The sequence below is a fragment of the Poromitra crassiceps genome (assembly GCF_964638095.1).
Source record: "Poromitra crassiceps genome assembly, chromosome: 12".
Lineage (NCBI taxonomy): Eukaryota > Metazoa > Chordata > Actinopteri > Beryciformes > Melamphaidae > Poromitra > Poromitra crassiceps.
In genome coordinates, this window is record NC_139632.1 from 2,215,144 (window position 1) to 2,230,145 (window position 15,002).

The 15,002-nt window shown below is 43.7% G+C and overlaps 2 protein-coding genes across 2 annotated transcripts; one reads left to right on the forward strand and one right to left on the reverse strand.

The window, feature by feature from the left end:
- The first annotated feature begins 1,101 nt into the window (after positions 1 to 1,101).
- On the forward strand, positions 1,102 to 9,518 carry rpf1 (ribosome production factor 1 homolog). The gene is made up of 9 exons (XM_083647806.1): positions 1,102 to 1,369; positions 3,212 to 3,268; positions 4,276 to 4,356; positions 4,442 to 4,537; positions 4,814 to 4,967; positions 5,135 to 5,217; positions 6,236 to 6,417; positions 6,819 to 6,945; positions 8,509 to 9,518. The coding sequence occupies exons 1-9, from the start codon at positions 1,124 to 1,126 to the stop codon at positions 8,548 to 8,550; spliced, it is 1,068 nt and encodes a 355-aa protein (XP_083503932.1). The 5' UTR covers positions 1,102 to 1,123; the 3' UTR covers positions 8,551 to 9,518.
- A 1,338-nt stretch (positions 9,519 to 10,856) lies between these two features.
- LOC310785866 (guanine nucleotide-binding protein G(I)/G(S)/G(O) subunit gamma-5-like) lies at positions 10,857 to 14,537 on the reverse strand. The gene is made up of 3 exons (XM_083647029.1): positions 14,388 to 14,537; positions 14,022 to 14,181; positions 10,857 to 11,968 (listed from the first exon to the last, which is right to left on the reverse strand). Exons 1-2 carry the CDS (start codon positions 14,463 to 14,465, stop codon positions 14,056 to 14,058), a joined length of 204 nt encoding a protein of 67 aa, XP_083503155.1. The 5' UTR covers positions 14,466 to 14,537; the 3' UTR covers positions 10,857 to 11,968; positions 14,022 to 14,055.
- Positions 14,538 to 15,002: the final 465 nt, after the last annotated feature.

A 15,002-nucleotide genomic window follows, 5' to 3' on the forward strand; every position in this document is an offset into this window, starting at 1 on the left:
TAGCGATAGAATCAATGTCATCAGTGATGCAAAGTTGTATGCCTGCGCACAATTGCCCAACTTTGCATCACTGATGACATCACTCACTGATGACATCACAATGATTGTGCGCAGACATACTGACAGACACTCCTGGAATGATAGAATAGATATTATTATTACGCTCACGCAATTTCCGATCAGTTGTTACATTGCAGAGACCTGGAATGTGGCCCAATGATAGATATTGGTTGTTACTAGATTCTCCAGAAAAAAAAGTAGAAAAAATCTGCCCACGGCGGGTACTACAGCGATAATTTGTTCTTATGCCTTCGCAGGCCATTTTAGGGCATTGTGACATCATCATCATCACCCTTCCCTGTTTTTCTATTGCTGAATTTGCTCACATGCACCTGGAGGTCAGTAGTTGACCTGGACGAATCCATCTCGTGTAGAAAAGTGTAGTCACCTGTAAGTCAACAGTTGACCTGGGCAAATGTCATGCAATTGCTCGACTGTGATGTCATCAGCCTCCTAGGGACATTAGGGAGCAGTGATGTCATCAGTGATGTGACATATTGATGACATCAGTAGGTACTAGACTAGGCGCAAGGAGATGAGACAGGAAGCTGTAAAAGCAGCCAGGATGATGAAATCTGTTTCTGTAAAGATCAAATGAAGTTTTCGCATTTTTGGCTATGATAATTAATTGCACTGCTGGAGTGGAAAAGAAGTCTGAAAAAAATAGATATAATTGTGGATGCAGCAAGGACATTTCTGGTTAATTGTGGGCCCCACAAAACAATTACGCTTAGGGCACCCAAATGGCCAGCAGCGGGCTTTTAAACTCTCTCAAAAGCATGCTCAAAAGTTATAGCAGAAAGGCGATGTGTGGGAATTATTTTGTTTATTTACGGTAGTTAGTGGAAAATTCCGTTTAAATCCAGCATTTTTTTTATTTTTTATTTGTAGTTGACGAGTTGAAATTGTTAGAAGGGTTAACAGTAGGTTGCGGTATCAATGTACCCAAGTTGTTTGCGAGCCGCCATTAAATCGAGAGAAGAAGACGACCCCGGAAGTGATCATTAGGAAGCGGAAGAGACAGACGGCACACCACACGCACGTGAAAAACACAGCTGACAAGATGGACATCACCGATGCGCCCAGAAAGCAGGACAAAGGCAAGAAAAAGAAGCCGAAGAAAGGCCGCGCGGAGCGGCAGGATCATGGCGGCGGCGGCAGCGCTGCGGAGGACACGCAGCCTGCGGAGAGAGTGGACAGTAGCCCGGTGGGAGATGAAGCCTTCCCCCCCACCTTCAGCGTGTCTGAGATCAAGAATAAACAACGCAGACACCTCATGTTTATGAAGTTCAAGCTGGAGAAACGAAAGGTACACACACATAAAACATACATAAAGACATGACGTTAACGTACTTGCTTGTTTACCAAAGCACATGACTGTTACAGGGTCTAAGCAGGTCTTGAAAAGTATAACAATGAACCTGGGCCCAGTTGCACAAAGCACCTTAGGTTAAGATTTCCCTAAGTTAGAGTCAGAGTTAAGGTGTCCATAAAATAGATGGTGCTTATTTTTTCCTTACAATGTTTAACCTTATGGAGAAGATTTAATTGTGTTTTGTGCAGCCGATTCTATTGTATGGACACCTTAACTCTGACTCTAAGGGAAGACCTAAGGTGCTTTGTGGAACTGGGCCCTGGTATTTACCACGTTTGGGAATTTGAAAAAATTAAAACGTATTGAAAATGTGGTTCAGAGCCAATACTCAAACAATTGTAGCTTTTATTTTGTTGCAGCCACTTTGAGTCCACAGAATGTTCAGATAGGGAGTAGCCCCGTAAGTGACCCTACTACTGTACTGCGTGTATACACACTCTTGCAGTGCTAGGGTCACATAGCGTTCTCATAGGCAATAAGGGGGAAAGGCTGTTCAAAACGCTCTCCTACCCATCTCCGACGTCCGATTGCAGATCCGAAGATATGATAGTCCTCCTACGGAAGCCAGTAATTTAGCCGTTGCTGTTAAAATGACACTGCTGCTTGAAACAACCGTTTAAAAGCAGTCTTTCCACAGCCTGTGCTGAATTTACAGCAGGGTGTGTTTGATCTCACTATCATGGTGCACCACTTGCGACGAGCAAACAACACATGCAGTCACACGGAGACGGCGGCTCAGTGATCACATCATCAAATCCAGCGCACCTGGGAAGCAAAACATTCATGAAATACTCAAACGTAGGGATGTTCATCAATTATCGAAAATCGATAATTGATCGTTAAGGATTGGAATCGATCCTGTGGCATTTGGATCGATTTTTTAATTATTAAAAAAAAAAAAAAAAATTGGACTAGGTTTGGGTGGAATTCGTTCCTCCTCGCCCCACTCCATTGCACAGCCGACTAACGTGAGGTGGAGCTTCATATAGTCTCTAGTTTTCTGGCTGGGCACGGGCCTTTGTGCCAACAAAACTGTTTTAAACATGGGAAATTCACACCGGCATGCGCCGGGGACAGCAGTGTTGGAGAGGAGACACATTGAAATAAAGAGTTCATTGAGGAGAACACGTTGTCTTTCGTATTTTCTGCCATAGGCATTCATTTTGTAAAAAAAAAAAAAATTAAAAATTTTGTAAGTATTAATATGATCGATAATCGATAATTGATCGTTAATTTTCACCGATTATCGATTTTGGAAAATTTTCAAAATGAACATCCCTACTCCCAAGGTTCCTGTCGGCACTAGTGCCGCACGATTTGGGGGAAAGGTGCGATTTGCGATTATGGTGGACAATATTTTGCGATTGTGATTGCGATATAATCAACAAATGGTATCTAGGGATGTGCCAGTATGAGTTTTTGACGGTATGATAACCTTGGACAAAAATACCACGGTTTCACGTATCACAGACTAAAATACATGAAATATATTCAAATATTTTAAAACTAAATAAATAAAACAATTTGAAATAAAATTCTCTTTAAAAAAAAAGAAAGAAAACATTTTAAGAACAGAATACAGCAGAAGATAGAGATTTGTGAGGGGCCGGAGCAGCAGGTCTGAGCCCAGCGCCGAGGAAAAGAGAGCGCTCCTGGTGTGACCGGTTAAGCGTCAGATCTGCTAGAGCCTGTCTCAAGCTTCAGTTGTGCATGGCTCTGGCGTTGTATGGTGTGTTTGTGTTTGGCCACTAAGTGTTGTTTCTCTAAACGTTTCAGCAAAAGATGCAGCTGAAGAAGAAGAAGAAAAAAGAAAGAGAGGCTTTAGGTGACAAGGTGAGTTTTGACATCGCCTCAAGTCCCTTCAGTACCTTCATCAGGCTCCTTCCACAGAGGAGTCACATCGTTACCATACTCACAGCTCATTGGCTGTGGCTGTCATTCACATCGTTACCATACTCACAGCTCATTGGCTGTGGCTGTCATTCACATCGTTACCATACTCACAGCTCATTGGCTGTGGCTGTCATTCACATCGTTACCATACTCACAGCTCATTGGCTGTGGCTGTCATCACATCGTTACCATACTCACAGCTCATTGGCTGTGGCTGTCATTTTTCGTTAGTTTTACTTTTTTCCACCTTTTAGAATAATAAACGAAGAACTATTTTAGATTTTAGATTCTTTAAAGTAGCTGCTGTTTGCCTTGAATGGCTTTGGAAATAAATTAAGCCATACAATCAACTTCACTCTTTAAATTAGTCTAAAAATCTAATTTCAAGCACACAAGCCTTTAGATCAAAATGACTTGATGATCACGACACACTGTACATTCAATGAGATGTGTCGAAACTTTCAACTGGTAGTACAAATCAATTATAATTAGAAAAATCAATTAATCATTTGTCATTTATTAAGTTAAAAAAAACGTTTGCTGGTTGTATCTTCACAAATGCTTAGATTTGCTGCTTTTCTCTGTTTAATATACCGTAATTATAAAATCTACTCCCCCCCCCTTTTTTTTTTGCTGCTGGTCGAAGAATCACTCTGGTCTCTAGTTACTTATGATGGGCATTTGTCATATATTTGACATTTTATAGACTAAATAAAGAATGAAAATAATCGTTAGTTGCAGGCCCAATGATGATGACCAGTTAATTTAGTGCAACAATCAGCTGTTTTCCTGCCAAAATGCCTGTGTGTTGATGTGGCAAGAACACTGTGTACAGGGTTTCAGAGTGTGTAAAGCTCTGCAGGTCCATGGGAAATAACATTAACCATGAGGCTGAGCTTCGTTTGCTGTCAAAAACCAATCTTCTAACCAATCTTTCCTGAATGTAGGCGCCGCCAAAGGAAGTCCCCAAAACGATCGAGAACCAGAGGGTGTACGATGAGACAATGGTTGACCCGGAGGATGAAGAGGTACCGGCTTGTTCCTTTTCTCTCCCTTCCTCTCAGATAATGTCGGTGAATTTGCATCGAACTGTGCGGCTGTTGTGATTTGCAGGTCGCCTTTGACGAGGGAACCGATGAATTTTCTGCCTACTTCAACCGGCTGACAAACCCTAAAGTGCTCATCACCACATCGGACAGGCCCAGAGGGGTGAGTGGCTGCTGCTTTACACGACGTACCTATTAGGTACTAAATAGACAAAATCATAATCTAACAACACAAATATTGTCAGATGCGGGTCTGTGCGACAATGTCTCATCTCGTGTGGATGTGGGGGCTGTAATGTGGAGCAAATTAGGGGTCCTTGATATGAAAACGGTTGAGAATCACTGCTCTATAAACAAACGGTTGTTTATGTGGCGCTGTGGCTCAGTCTTTCTAAGAATCTTCACACATTCCTTGGTTCTCTGGTGTTCTCTCTTGTAGAGGACGGTGCGGTTTTGCGAGCAGCTGGCCACAGTAATCCCGGACTCCCATGTGTACTACAGACGAGGACTGGCCCTGAAGAGAGTCATTCCCCAGTGCGTCGCCAGGGGCTTCACATACCTCATGGTCATCAACGAGGACCGCAAAGTGCCCAGTATCCTCTGAGCCCGCTGTTCTGTGATAACGATAGCTTCTTGTTTTAATTCAGCAGTTGCAATTAAGTTGCTGTGATTGTCTATGATTCATAGCAAACTAATCTGCTCACTTCAATCCATGCAGATTTCATATTTGTGTGTCGGCTTCCTTCACCACATTGTAAAGATGGTCTGGTTCTGTGTCACTTACCTGACGGGCCCACAGCACACTTCAAGATCAGCAGCGTTCGCCTACGCAAGGAGTTCAAGGCAAGTCAATTCGCACACAGCATTGATGTATTGTTTTGGTCCCCAAAAAAGTGAACTTGTGATAAACCAAATATTCTTGGAGGAATTGCCTGCCAGTGTCTTTCAGTGATTACCTTTTCAATAACTGAATTGCGAGGAGCAGAAGTTGTGGCTACACAATTAATTGTGAATAATTCTATATTGCAATTTTAGGTTAGACAATTAATATTCCTAGGATATTGGCCTTATCAATAATATTGCATTTTTTCCCATTTCATGACGTTTTAAAATAGCCAAGATGCATGACAAGTAGGGGTGGGAATCACCAGATGCCCACGATACGATACTAAAACGATACTTGAGTCGCGATACGATAGTATTGCAATATTGCGATATCGCCCATATTGCAATATATTGAATATTGCCATATATTGAATATTGCGATATTTCGATATATTGTCTAACTCCTTTTCCTACCTTTTCCTTGACCTCACCGGAAGTAAAACATGCAGTGTTTTTTTGGTTTTGTTTTGTTTTTGCCCCACATGTAGGCTACATTATTAAGCTTCTCTGGACTCAATACGCCACTGCAGGCGCGGACTGCAACATCGGGTGCTTCGGGCACATGCCCGGTGGCCTGCCATGGCATGGCCTGCAAAAAAAATAAAAATAATATCGATACAATATCGTCAGGCAAAATATCGCGATACTATGGTGTATCAATCCCCCCCCCCCCCCACCCCCACTACAACATAGTGACTGGTAACACTATGTTGTAATGTTGTATGTTTTTTTTTCCTGTGTCTGAGTTTGTTTTTCTTGTTTGTGTATTCAAAAATAAAAAATAAATAGCCAAGATGCCAAAAGTGCTGTAAAGTAATTATTTTTCTTCCAATCATGATTTATAATTTTCACCAACATCGAGCAAAAGAATTGCTATGATCAATGTACAATGTAGCCATAGTAGTGCAGCAGCCCCGAGGCTCGTTATTTGATCCCAGTGTAATCACTAATGACATGTCCTCATTACTCGTTGTAGAGGCGAGGCAAGGATCCAACTGAACACTCCCCTGAAGTGATCCTGAACCACTTCGGCACGCGTCTGGGCCACAGCATCGGCCGTCTGTTCGCCGCTCTGTTCCCACACGACCCGCAGTTTGTGGGTCGGCAGGTCGCCACCTTCCACAACCAGAGAGACTTCATCTTCTTCAGATACCACAGGTACACATTTCAACTCTTCATGTGTGAGTAGAGTTGGTCATGAAGCATTTCTGGGACCACATTGGTGGTCAAAGTTCCAGGTCAACACCATATCTCAGGAAAGCCTTGACGGAATTTCTTCACATTTTGGCTCAAACATCAAGTCTGGACAGACACGGATGTCGACTGCTCACTTGTCGGCGGAGGCATACAGTATATCCGCGGTGCGGTCGTTTCGTTTCGTCTCCCCACCCTAACTCTAAACCTTAAAGGCAGAAAATGCCCAAATAATAAAACAAACAAAAACACCCGTCCATTTAAAATCAATTCAGGTGATTGTTAAAAATGGTTTCTCTCTTCAATAATGTACTGTATGTTGTTGCCCCAAATCAGAAAACCAAATCATTTGTGCATCTCTGAAGGTACATCTTCAAGAACGAGAAGAAAGTTGGCATTCAGGAGCTGGGACCGCGCTTCACTCTCAAACTCCGCTCTCTACAGAAAGGCACCTTCGACTCAAAGTTCGGAGAGTACGAGTGGGTTCTCAAGGTGAGTCTCTCAGATGGTAGTTATCTCTCCCGAGTTAATCTCAGACGAGTTACGAGACAGTATCAGAATCAGAATCACTTTTATCGCCACAGTATGCAAGTTACATACGAGGAATTTGTCTTAGTGTCTGTATGCAGCGTAGCGGTCACATCAATGTACAGAGATAAGAAGTAGGAAGATCACTAAAGACAATCGCAAAGTTGCAAGTGCAATCAAATCGAGTCAATATATACAATATGTACAAGAGTGGAGGAGTGTTCTGTGGATGATAAATATGAATTTACGTTGGATTTACATGAGATTTACAGACTAAGTTAAATAGACGTTAAATAGGCAGTGGCTTTACATGAATTTACAGTCAGAGTTAAATAAGAGTTTACATTGAATGTACATGAAATTTACAGGCCATAGGCATTAAATGTGCAGGGAATTTACATGGATTTACAGTCCCAGTTAGACAGGCATTAAATTAGATACAGTATGAGTTCCAGTTTTATGGGGGGGAGTTCAGTTGAGTTTAGGAGGAGGTAGTGAGTTTGTTTGTGTGTGGGGGGGGGGGGTTGTTGGTGAGGTCCTTGGCGGAAGGGGTTTCCGGGCCTTGTTGGTGAGGCTGATGGCGGTTGGGAAGAAGCTGGTCTTGTGGTGGGTGGTTCTGGTCTTGGCAGACCTCAGTCTCTTGCCGTGGGGGAGTGTCTTAAAGAGTTTGTGGCCAGGGTGGGAGGGGTCGGCCATGATCTTGCGAGACCGCTTCAGTAGAGACTTCGCCTTGTAGCATGGCAGCTGCAGTGTAAACACATTTGCATAGTCAACCTCTCATAAAGCGTTGCTCTGTGAGGCTGTGTGTCCATATAGCTGCTTTTTCTGACAGTTAACCCATTGATACCTGATGCAGTATTTGTGTGTGTATCCCTTTAAGACCGCGAACCACGGTTCGCGGTCTTAAAGGCATACGCACACAAATGAGGGATATACACGCAAATGCTGCATCAGGTATCAATGGGTTAAACCCTGGAAGAGCGCTGATCCCAGCGCACAATATGCAATCAAGCAGATTGAAAATAATGTTAGGAAGCCAGCTTGATAGCTAACAGCCAACAAGCTAACAACACACGTTCTGTGATAAAAGCACAACACTCAGCAGAAATATGAAGTGTCTAGTCAATCTGCTCCCACAATTGAGCCTTTTTGTCTCTGTTGTGATAGTTTCTCCATATGATGAGTTGCCTGAAAAGGAGCACCGGACACCAGCCTCTTTCTGAAAAGTTCAGATATTTTCAGCTGGGAGCCGGCGCACAAAAACACCGGAGCGCTGTGAAAATAAGACGCTGGGCGCAGCGCACTTTCTCTAGACGTCCGTGTGCGCCGGCATACACTCTCGTCTCATTGGAAACAACTGAAAAAAGACGCTGGGGCGAAAAGAAGCTATATGGACACACGGCCTAAAGCGCTTTCATGACAAAACTCATTTAGTTAAAAAAGCAATTTTGAAATGTGACTCCAGCACATTTATGAGCAGATCACAGGCATTTCAACATTACGATATTTCTATTTTTCTATTTTCAGCGCCATGAAATGGATGCCTGCAGAAGGAAGTTCCAGCTTTGAATGCATAGTAAGAAGCAGCCACTGGTCACACGAGGATTCTCTCGGCTCTCATCCAGGACATCACAGCTACGTCTGCGTTATCATGGATTTCCCAGTTTGCTGATGGTGATCAGCAGCAGCACCATTTACACGTGACATTTTAACACAACCTTGAGATTTGATTCTGAACAATGGATTTTGTGACATCGCAAAACACATCTGTCCACAATGGTTTTTCCTCACTTGCCATCTCTTTATGTGGCTTGTACACATTGCATCCAGATGGCAGTTACACCTACTGTAGCATTGCAATGTCGTTTTTGAGCTGCAGTTCTAAAAATCTGATTCCTGTGCACCTATTTGTCTGAAAATTGCATTTATTTAAGTTCTGTGTCTGGATTCCTTCATCTGCATCTGTACAGCTTTTTCATGCATCCAGGGATGCAAACTGGTCACCTTTGGGTGACACAGCTAACCACACCCCACCTTTTTTATTCCAAAAGGAGGGTTTCTGAGTGGCTTTATTTCTGCCCTGGTATCTGTCACTGTTCTCACTCCATAACGTTCCATCCCTGTACATTACATGTATGTACACATTGTGGCAAGATTGCATCCAGACTGTATGAGTCAGCTATATTTACAGTCTATGGTATGAGCCTGAACACTTCCATATCTGGTTTTAAAATATTTGGGCATCCAGACCCGTTAGTGTGGCCTGGCATGGCCTGATATGTCACACTGAAATGAGCGTAACCTGACCTGATCGCTTCCACATCTAGTTCAGTGGTGTGACCAAAATATGAATGTTGTGCATCCAGACCTGTAACAGGTGTCTGCTGTGCATCCAGACCTGTAACAGGTGTCTGCTGTGCATCCAGACCTGTAACAGGTGTCTGTTGTGCATCCAGACCTGTAACATGTCTGTTGTGCATCCAGACCTGTAACAGGTGTCTGCTGTGCATCCAGACCTGTAACATGTCTGTTGTGCATCCAGACCTCATGTCTGTTGTGCATCCAGACCTGTAACAGGTGTCTGTTGTGCATCCAGACCTGTAACAGGTGTCTGTTGTGCATCCAGACCTGTAACATGTGTCTGCTGTGCATCCAGACCTGTAACAGGTGTCTGCTGTGCATCCAGACCTGTAACAGGTGTCTGTTGTGCATCCAGACCTGTAACATGTCTGTTGTGCATCCAGACCTCATGTCTGTTGTGCATCCAGACCTGTAACATGTGTCTGTTGTGCATCCAGGCCTGTAACATGTGTCTGCTGTGCATCCAGACCTGTAACAGGTGTCTGTTGTGCATCCAGACCTGTAACATGTCTGTTGTGCATCCAGACCTCATGTCTGTTGTGCATCCAGACCTGTAACATGTCTGTTGTGCATCCAGACCTCATGTCTGTTGTGCATCCAGACCTGTAACAGGTGTCTGTTGTGCATCCAGACCTCATGTCTGTTGTGCATCCAGACCTGTAACATGTGTCTGTTGTGCATCCAGACCTGTAACATGTCTGTTGTGCATCCAGACCTGTAACATGTGTCTGTTGTGCATCCAGACCTGTAACAGGTGTCTGCTGTGCATCCAGACCTGTAACATGTCTGTTGTGCATCCAGACCTCATGTCTGTTGTGCATCCAGACCTGTAACAGGTGTCTGTTGTGCATCCAGACCTCATGTCTGTTGTGCATCCAGACCTGTAACATGTGTCTGTTGTGCATCCAGACCTGTAACATGTCTGTTGTGCATCCAGACCTGTAACATGTGTCTGTTGTGCATCCAGACCTGTAACATGTATGTTGTGCATCCAGACCTGTAACATGTGTCTGTTGTGCATCCAGACCTGTAACATGTGTCTTGTGCATCCAGACCTGTCGCAGGTGTCTGGATTTGGACTTGCGGCTGCACAGTCTATGTCTAAATCATGGTAAATGGACTGCATTTATATACTGCTTTTATCCAAAGCGCTTTACAATGTGCCTACATTCAACCATTCACACACCGAAGGCGGCCAGCTGCCATGCAGGGTGCTGACACAGCCATCGGGAGCAATTTGGGGTTCAGGGTCTTGCCCAAGGACACTTGCGGACTGGAGGAGCCGGGGATCGAACCACCAACCTTCTGATTGGTGGACGACCCGCTCTACCTCCTGAGCCACAGCCGCCCCTAAATCTAACCGACATAAATTTCATATAGCGCCAAATCACGTTATTTCCATAATCATAAGTTGTCAAAACAAGTTCTCATTGATATGCATGACAGATGTTTGACAACATATTTGTAAATGTATTTAGTTTCATACTAATAAACATGTACATACAGGATTGAAACTGGAAATACTGTTTATTTATTCTCAAAGTCAGACATGAAAAATGTACAATTTATAAAGGCACGTCTGTGTGTGTGTGTGTGTGTTAGTTCCTCCTAAGCAAATAGGTTAAGACATTTGTGTTCCACAAGCACCTGGAAATGTTTCCTTATGAGATGTTCAAAAGGTCAAAGAAAAAACTAGAGATGCACCGATTGATTTATCGGCTGTACAGTGGTATTGATTTATCGGCTGTACATTGTAGAGACACTGCATGTAATAGGCCACGCCCATCACGGGGGAAGAGCTCCATTCATTTCCACACGACCAGTGTCATTTTCCTTGAATTAAACATAGCTAAAAGCTGTTGTGTGGTGGGCTGCGCAGAAAACAAATGTAAAAAATCGCCAGTTAAAGTTTTTTTGTACTCCTGAGCAAAACAAGGAAGCCATTGAGAATTGGCGAGAAGAAAAATGTGGATCTAGCTGTCAAGAAGTAAGTTGGAGTGTTCATCTTCCGTATATACGATCTTTTGGTGCAACACGCAACCATCCACGTGACATAGGAGAAGCCAGGATTGGACAGGAGTTTGTGTTTTCCCCCGTCTTGGGCGTGGTTTCTGAATGATGACGCGTTACGCAGTGTCTCTATTGATTTATCGGCTGTACAGTGGTATTCACCGTTGCAAATAAGATGACATTCACCGATGGCACTGGCCGAGGTTTATGTTGTGAGTATGGAGTTGTATAGAGCAGGCTATCAAGAGTTTGATTTTTCACAACAAATAAGATCAAAAACAATCTGTCATGTGAATTAAAGGTTTCATAAATTTGTATGGCTGAATTTGTGCTCATTCAAAGATCGTCTTGAAGGGCTGAAACAGTGTCAAAGTTATTTTTTATTATTTGTTTTCCCCATCACAAAAAACCCCATCTGTATCAGCTAATGGCCAAATTGTTATTGTAAACATCGATATCGGCTCAGAATTTCACAATCGGTGCATCCCTATAAAAAAAAAAAAAACTATAAAATTAGTTGGCTGTCCCCGATTTGCCTGACACTCCTGAGACCATTCCAGTCCATGATGCAGATCCTGCAGACCTGAACCACAAGAGGCACCGCAAAGCCAGAGACCTGCAGAAACAGATTATTGCATTAGTATCTTGTATATTACTATTCTGAAAGTTACCTAAGGATATCAGCATGGTAAATTTAAGACTTTTCACAGTTGCAAATTACAGAAATCTGTAGACTACAAGAAGCACACAACAGACGTTAATAAAGTAAGATGTTGAATTGGATTCAGAACCTTGCATTTAGATTGTATAATTAAAGACAGTAAGTCTTCCAGGTCCTACAAACTGTTTTTGTAAAACACGATGGAGACCCCTGCATTAAAAAGGTGCAACAAGTAAGATTTTACTTCCTATATAAACAAGCCGCGGGACGATTTATACCGGGATAGGGAAAAACTATACAAGATTCAAGATTCAAGATTTTTGTCTTTCTTTTGAGATACTGCCTAGTTTTGAGTCTCAGCATCCTCCGATAATGACAACCATCCTTTGGTTGAAGAAGTGCTTAGCACTCCACATGTACAGCTTGTGATGGAGTAGCCCCAAAGTGACCCTACTACTGTACTTTGTGTATATATAATATATAAGCTCGTGCAGTATTAGGGTCACATAGCGTTCCAATAGGCAATAGGGGGGAACGGCTGTTCAAAACGCTCTCCTACCCGTCTCCGATGCAATATACTGCTGCATGAAACAACCGTTTAAAAGCAATCTGTGCCGTATTTAGGAGAGGAGAAGCTTCCTAGTGCAGACAGGAACCTTGGGAGTTTGAGTATTTCATGACATGTTTTGCTTCCCAGGTGTGCTGGATTTGCGTTGATCACTGACTGAGCCGTCGTCTCCATGTGACTGCATGTGTTTGCTCGTCGCATGCAAGCGCGGTGCACCATGATAGTGAGATCAAACACACCCTGCTGTAAATTCAGCACAGGCTGTGGAAAGACTGCTTCTAAACGGTTGTTTCACGCAGCAGTATCATTTTAACAGCGCCGGCTAAATTACTGGCTTGCTTAGGAGGACTATTATATCTTCGGATCTGCAATCGGATGTCGGAGACGGGTAGGAGAGCGTTTTGAACAGCCTTTCCCCCTTATTGCCTATGAGAACGCTATGTGACCCTAGTCTCGCTGGCCAGCCTCCCCTCCCTACCGTGAGATGAGTCTGGCGCCGCAGGTCTCCATAGTGGGATTGCGATGGGCGGCGCTTAGCGGCAGTGCCCTTGGAAAATAGTTTCCAACAATCCAACTTGCCATTTTCAGCATGTAGCAACAAGCTAGCGTGTAGGTTTCTGCCGTTAGCTTGCTAGCTAGTTAGCGGTGTTGTTTTCACTGAGGCGGCAGGGCACTATTTACAGCGACACACAGGGAGGAGGGAGCGGAAGCCGCTCTGATTGACATGGTCGGACCCAATGACAAAGCTTGTTGTAATAAGCCGGGAGCGGACATCCGGCAGCGACTGAAACAGTCGCTCCAATGGGAGAGCAGCTGTAGAGCAGGGGAGGGTTTATCCCAGTAGCCTGTTTCCCTGCAGGCAGACGACTCTGGCCAGCGAGACTAATGTGAACCTAATACTGCACATGTATATATTATACACAAAGTACAGTAGTAGGGTCAGCGAGACTAATGTGAACCTAATACTGCACATGTATATATTATACACAAAGTACAGTAGTAGGGTCAGCGAGACTAATGTGAACCTAATACTGCACATGTATATATTATACACAAAGTACAGTAGTAGGGTCAGCGAGACTAATGTGAACCTAATACTGCACATGTATATATTATACACAAAGTACAGTAGTAGGGTCAGCGAGACTAATGTGAACCTAATACTGCACATGTATATATTATACACAAAGTACAGTAGTAGGGTCAGCGAGACTAATGTGAACCTAATACTGCACGAGTGTATGTATTATACACAAAGTACAGTAGTAGGGTCACGTTGGGGCTAGACTCTGGGTTCCCAGATTGATGAGAGAAAGATTGTATAGATTAGTGATTGGCAGAGTTCCTACTGTACACGGCTTCCATTTTAAAATTCCACATTTTCCCATAATGATGTTGTTAACGCTGATGGGCAGACATGAATGATACCAGTCTACTCACTGTAGGCAGAGTGTGTGTGTGTAGGAGCTGAAGGCTATAGGAAGGAGCAGACTTTCTGCGGTCTGAACGGGTTGGTGCTGGACGACATGCCGGTGAGTAGAGGGTCCTGCTGGGCGTGCTGCAGGCAGAACTGCTGCAGGTCAGCCGCGGCCTGGGACACCTGTAGAGGGAAAGCCGAGTCCTCATTATACGCGTCATGCTAATATCATGTAAGAAGATCTACCGGGCGATCGATGTGGTCCAGTGAGTGTCAGTTTAGACGACATGAGAGAATGAGAAATCACCTCGACATGAACTCGCCATCGCGGCTTCACCCAAAGCCAACGTTAAGTACACGCCTTAGTTAACTAAGCTCAAACAACGTACCTTTACTCTGTTAATGCTAGCTTCGAAACGTAGCTGCTGGACGACTTTCTTCATCGCTATGATGTTGGATCCCGACATTGTTTAAAAAACGTTAAAGGGCTGTAGTCTATATTTTGATGTGTAGTTCGTTGATGCGTCTTCTTCCTGAATGTCGCGCTGTCGTCTTAAAGGCGTGTCGACATGTGCTGCCTTCAAGGGACGGCCGTGAAGTCGGACTTCCAAAGTTTTCAATTTGTAAATTCGACTTGACGCGCGCATTCGAGCTATTTCGGTTGGAAATGACAAGAAAGTGTTAGTGTACCACTGTACCATGTTACAAACGTAATATTTAGAGGTTCAAGCCCCGAAGCGGCTGAAACCATATTGTTTTTTACTAGTTTATTAGGGGTTTTGTGGCTGTTGTTAATCAATTGAATTGTTTTGTGCTGCAGCGGAAAAGAGGGGAATAGGGCAGAGTACAGTGGGGCAAATGCGCGTTAATGGATGCGTTCCATTAACAGTCCATTGCATTATGGGTGCGTGCAAACCATAATTAAAATGAATTCCGACAGTACCTGAAATGTAGCATCCGTGTACGCAGATTGGAATTGCGACCTCTGGTGGTGGTGGTGCTGC

Excerpts from the sequence above, each read along its gene's own strand:
- LOC310785866 (XM_083647029.1), bottom strand. The coding sequence starts at position 14,465 with ATGTCGGGATCCAACATCATAGCGATGAAGAAAGTCGTCCAGCAGCTA. Across the intron at positions 14,182-14,387 it reads CTAGCATTAACAGAGTAAAG|GTGTCCCAGGCCGCGGCTGA; the intron begins GTACGTTGTTTG and ends TTCCCTCTACAG.
- rpf1 (XM_083647806.1), top strand. The coding sequence starts at position 1,124 with ATGGACATCACCGATGCGCCCAGAAAGCAGGACAAAGGCAAGAAAAAG. Across the intron at positions 4,357-4,441 it reads TTGACCCGGAGGATGAAGAG|GTCGCCTTTGACGAGGGAAC; the intron begins GTACCGGCTTGT and ends TGTGATTTGCAG. Across the intron at positions 6,418-6,818 it reads ATCTTCTTCAGATACCACAG|GTACATCTTCAAGAACGAGA; the intron begins GTACACATTTCA and ends GCATCTCTGAAG.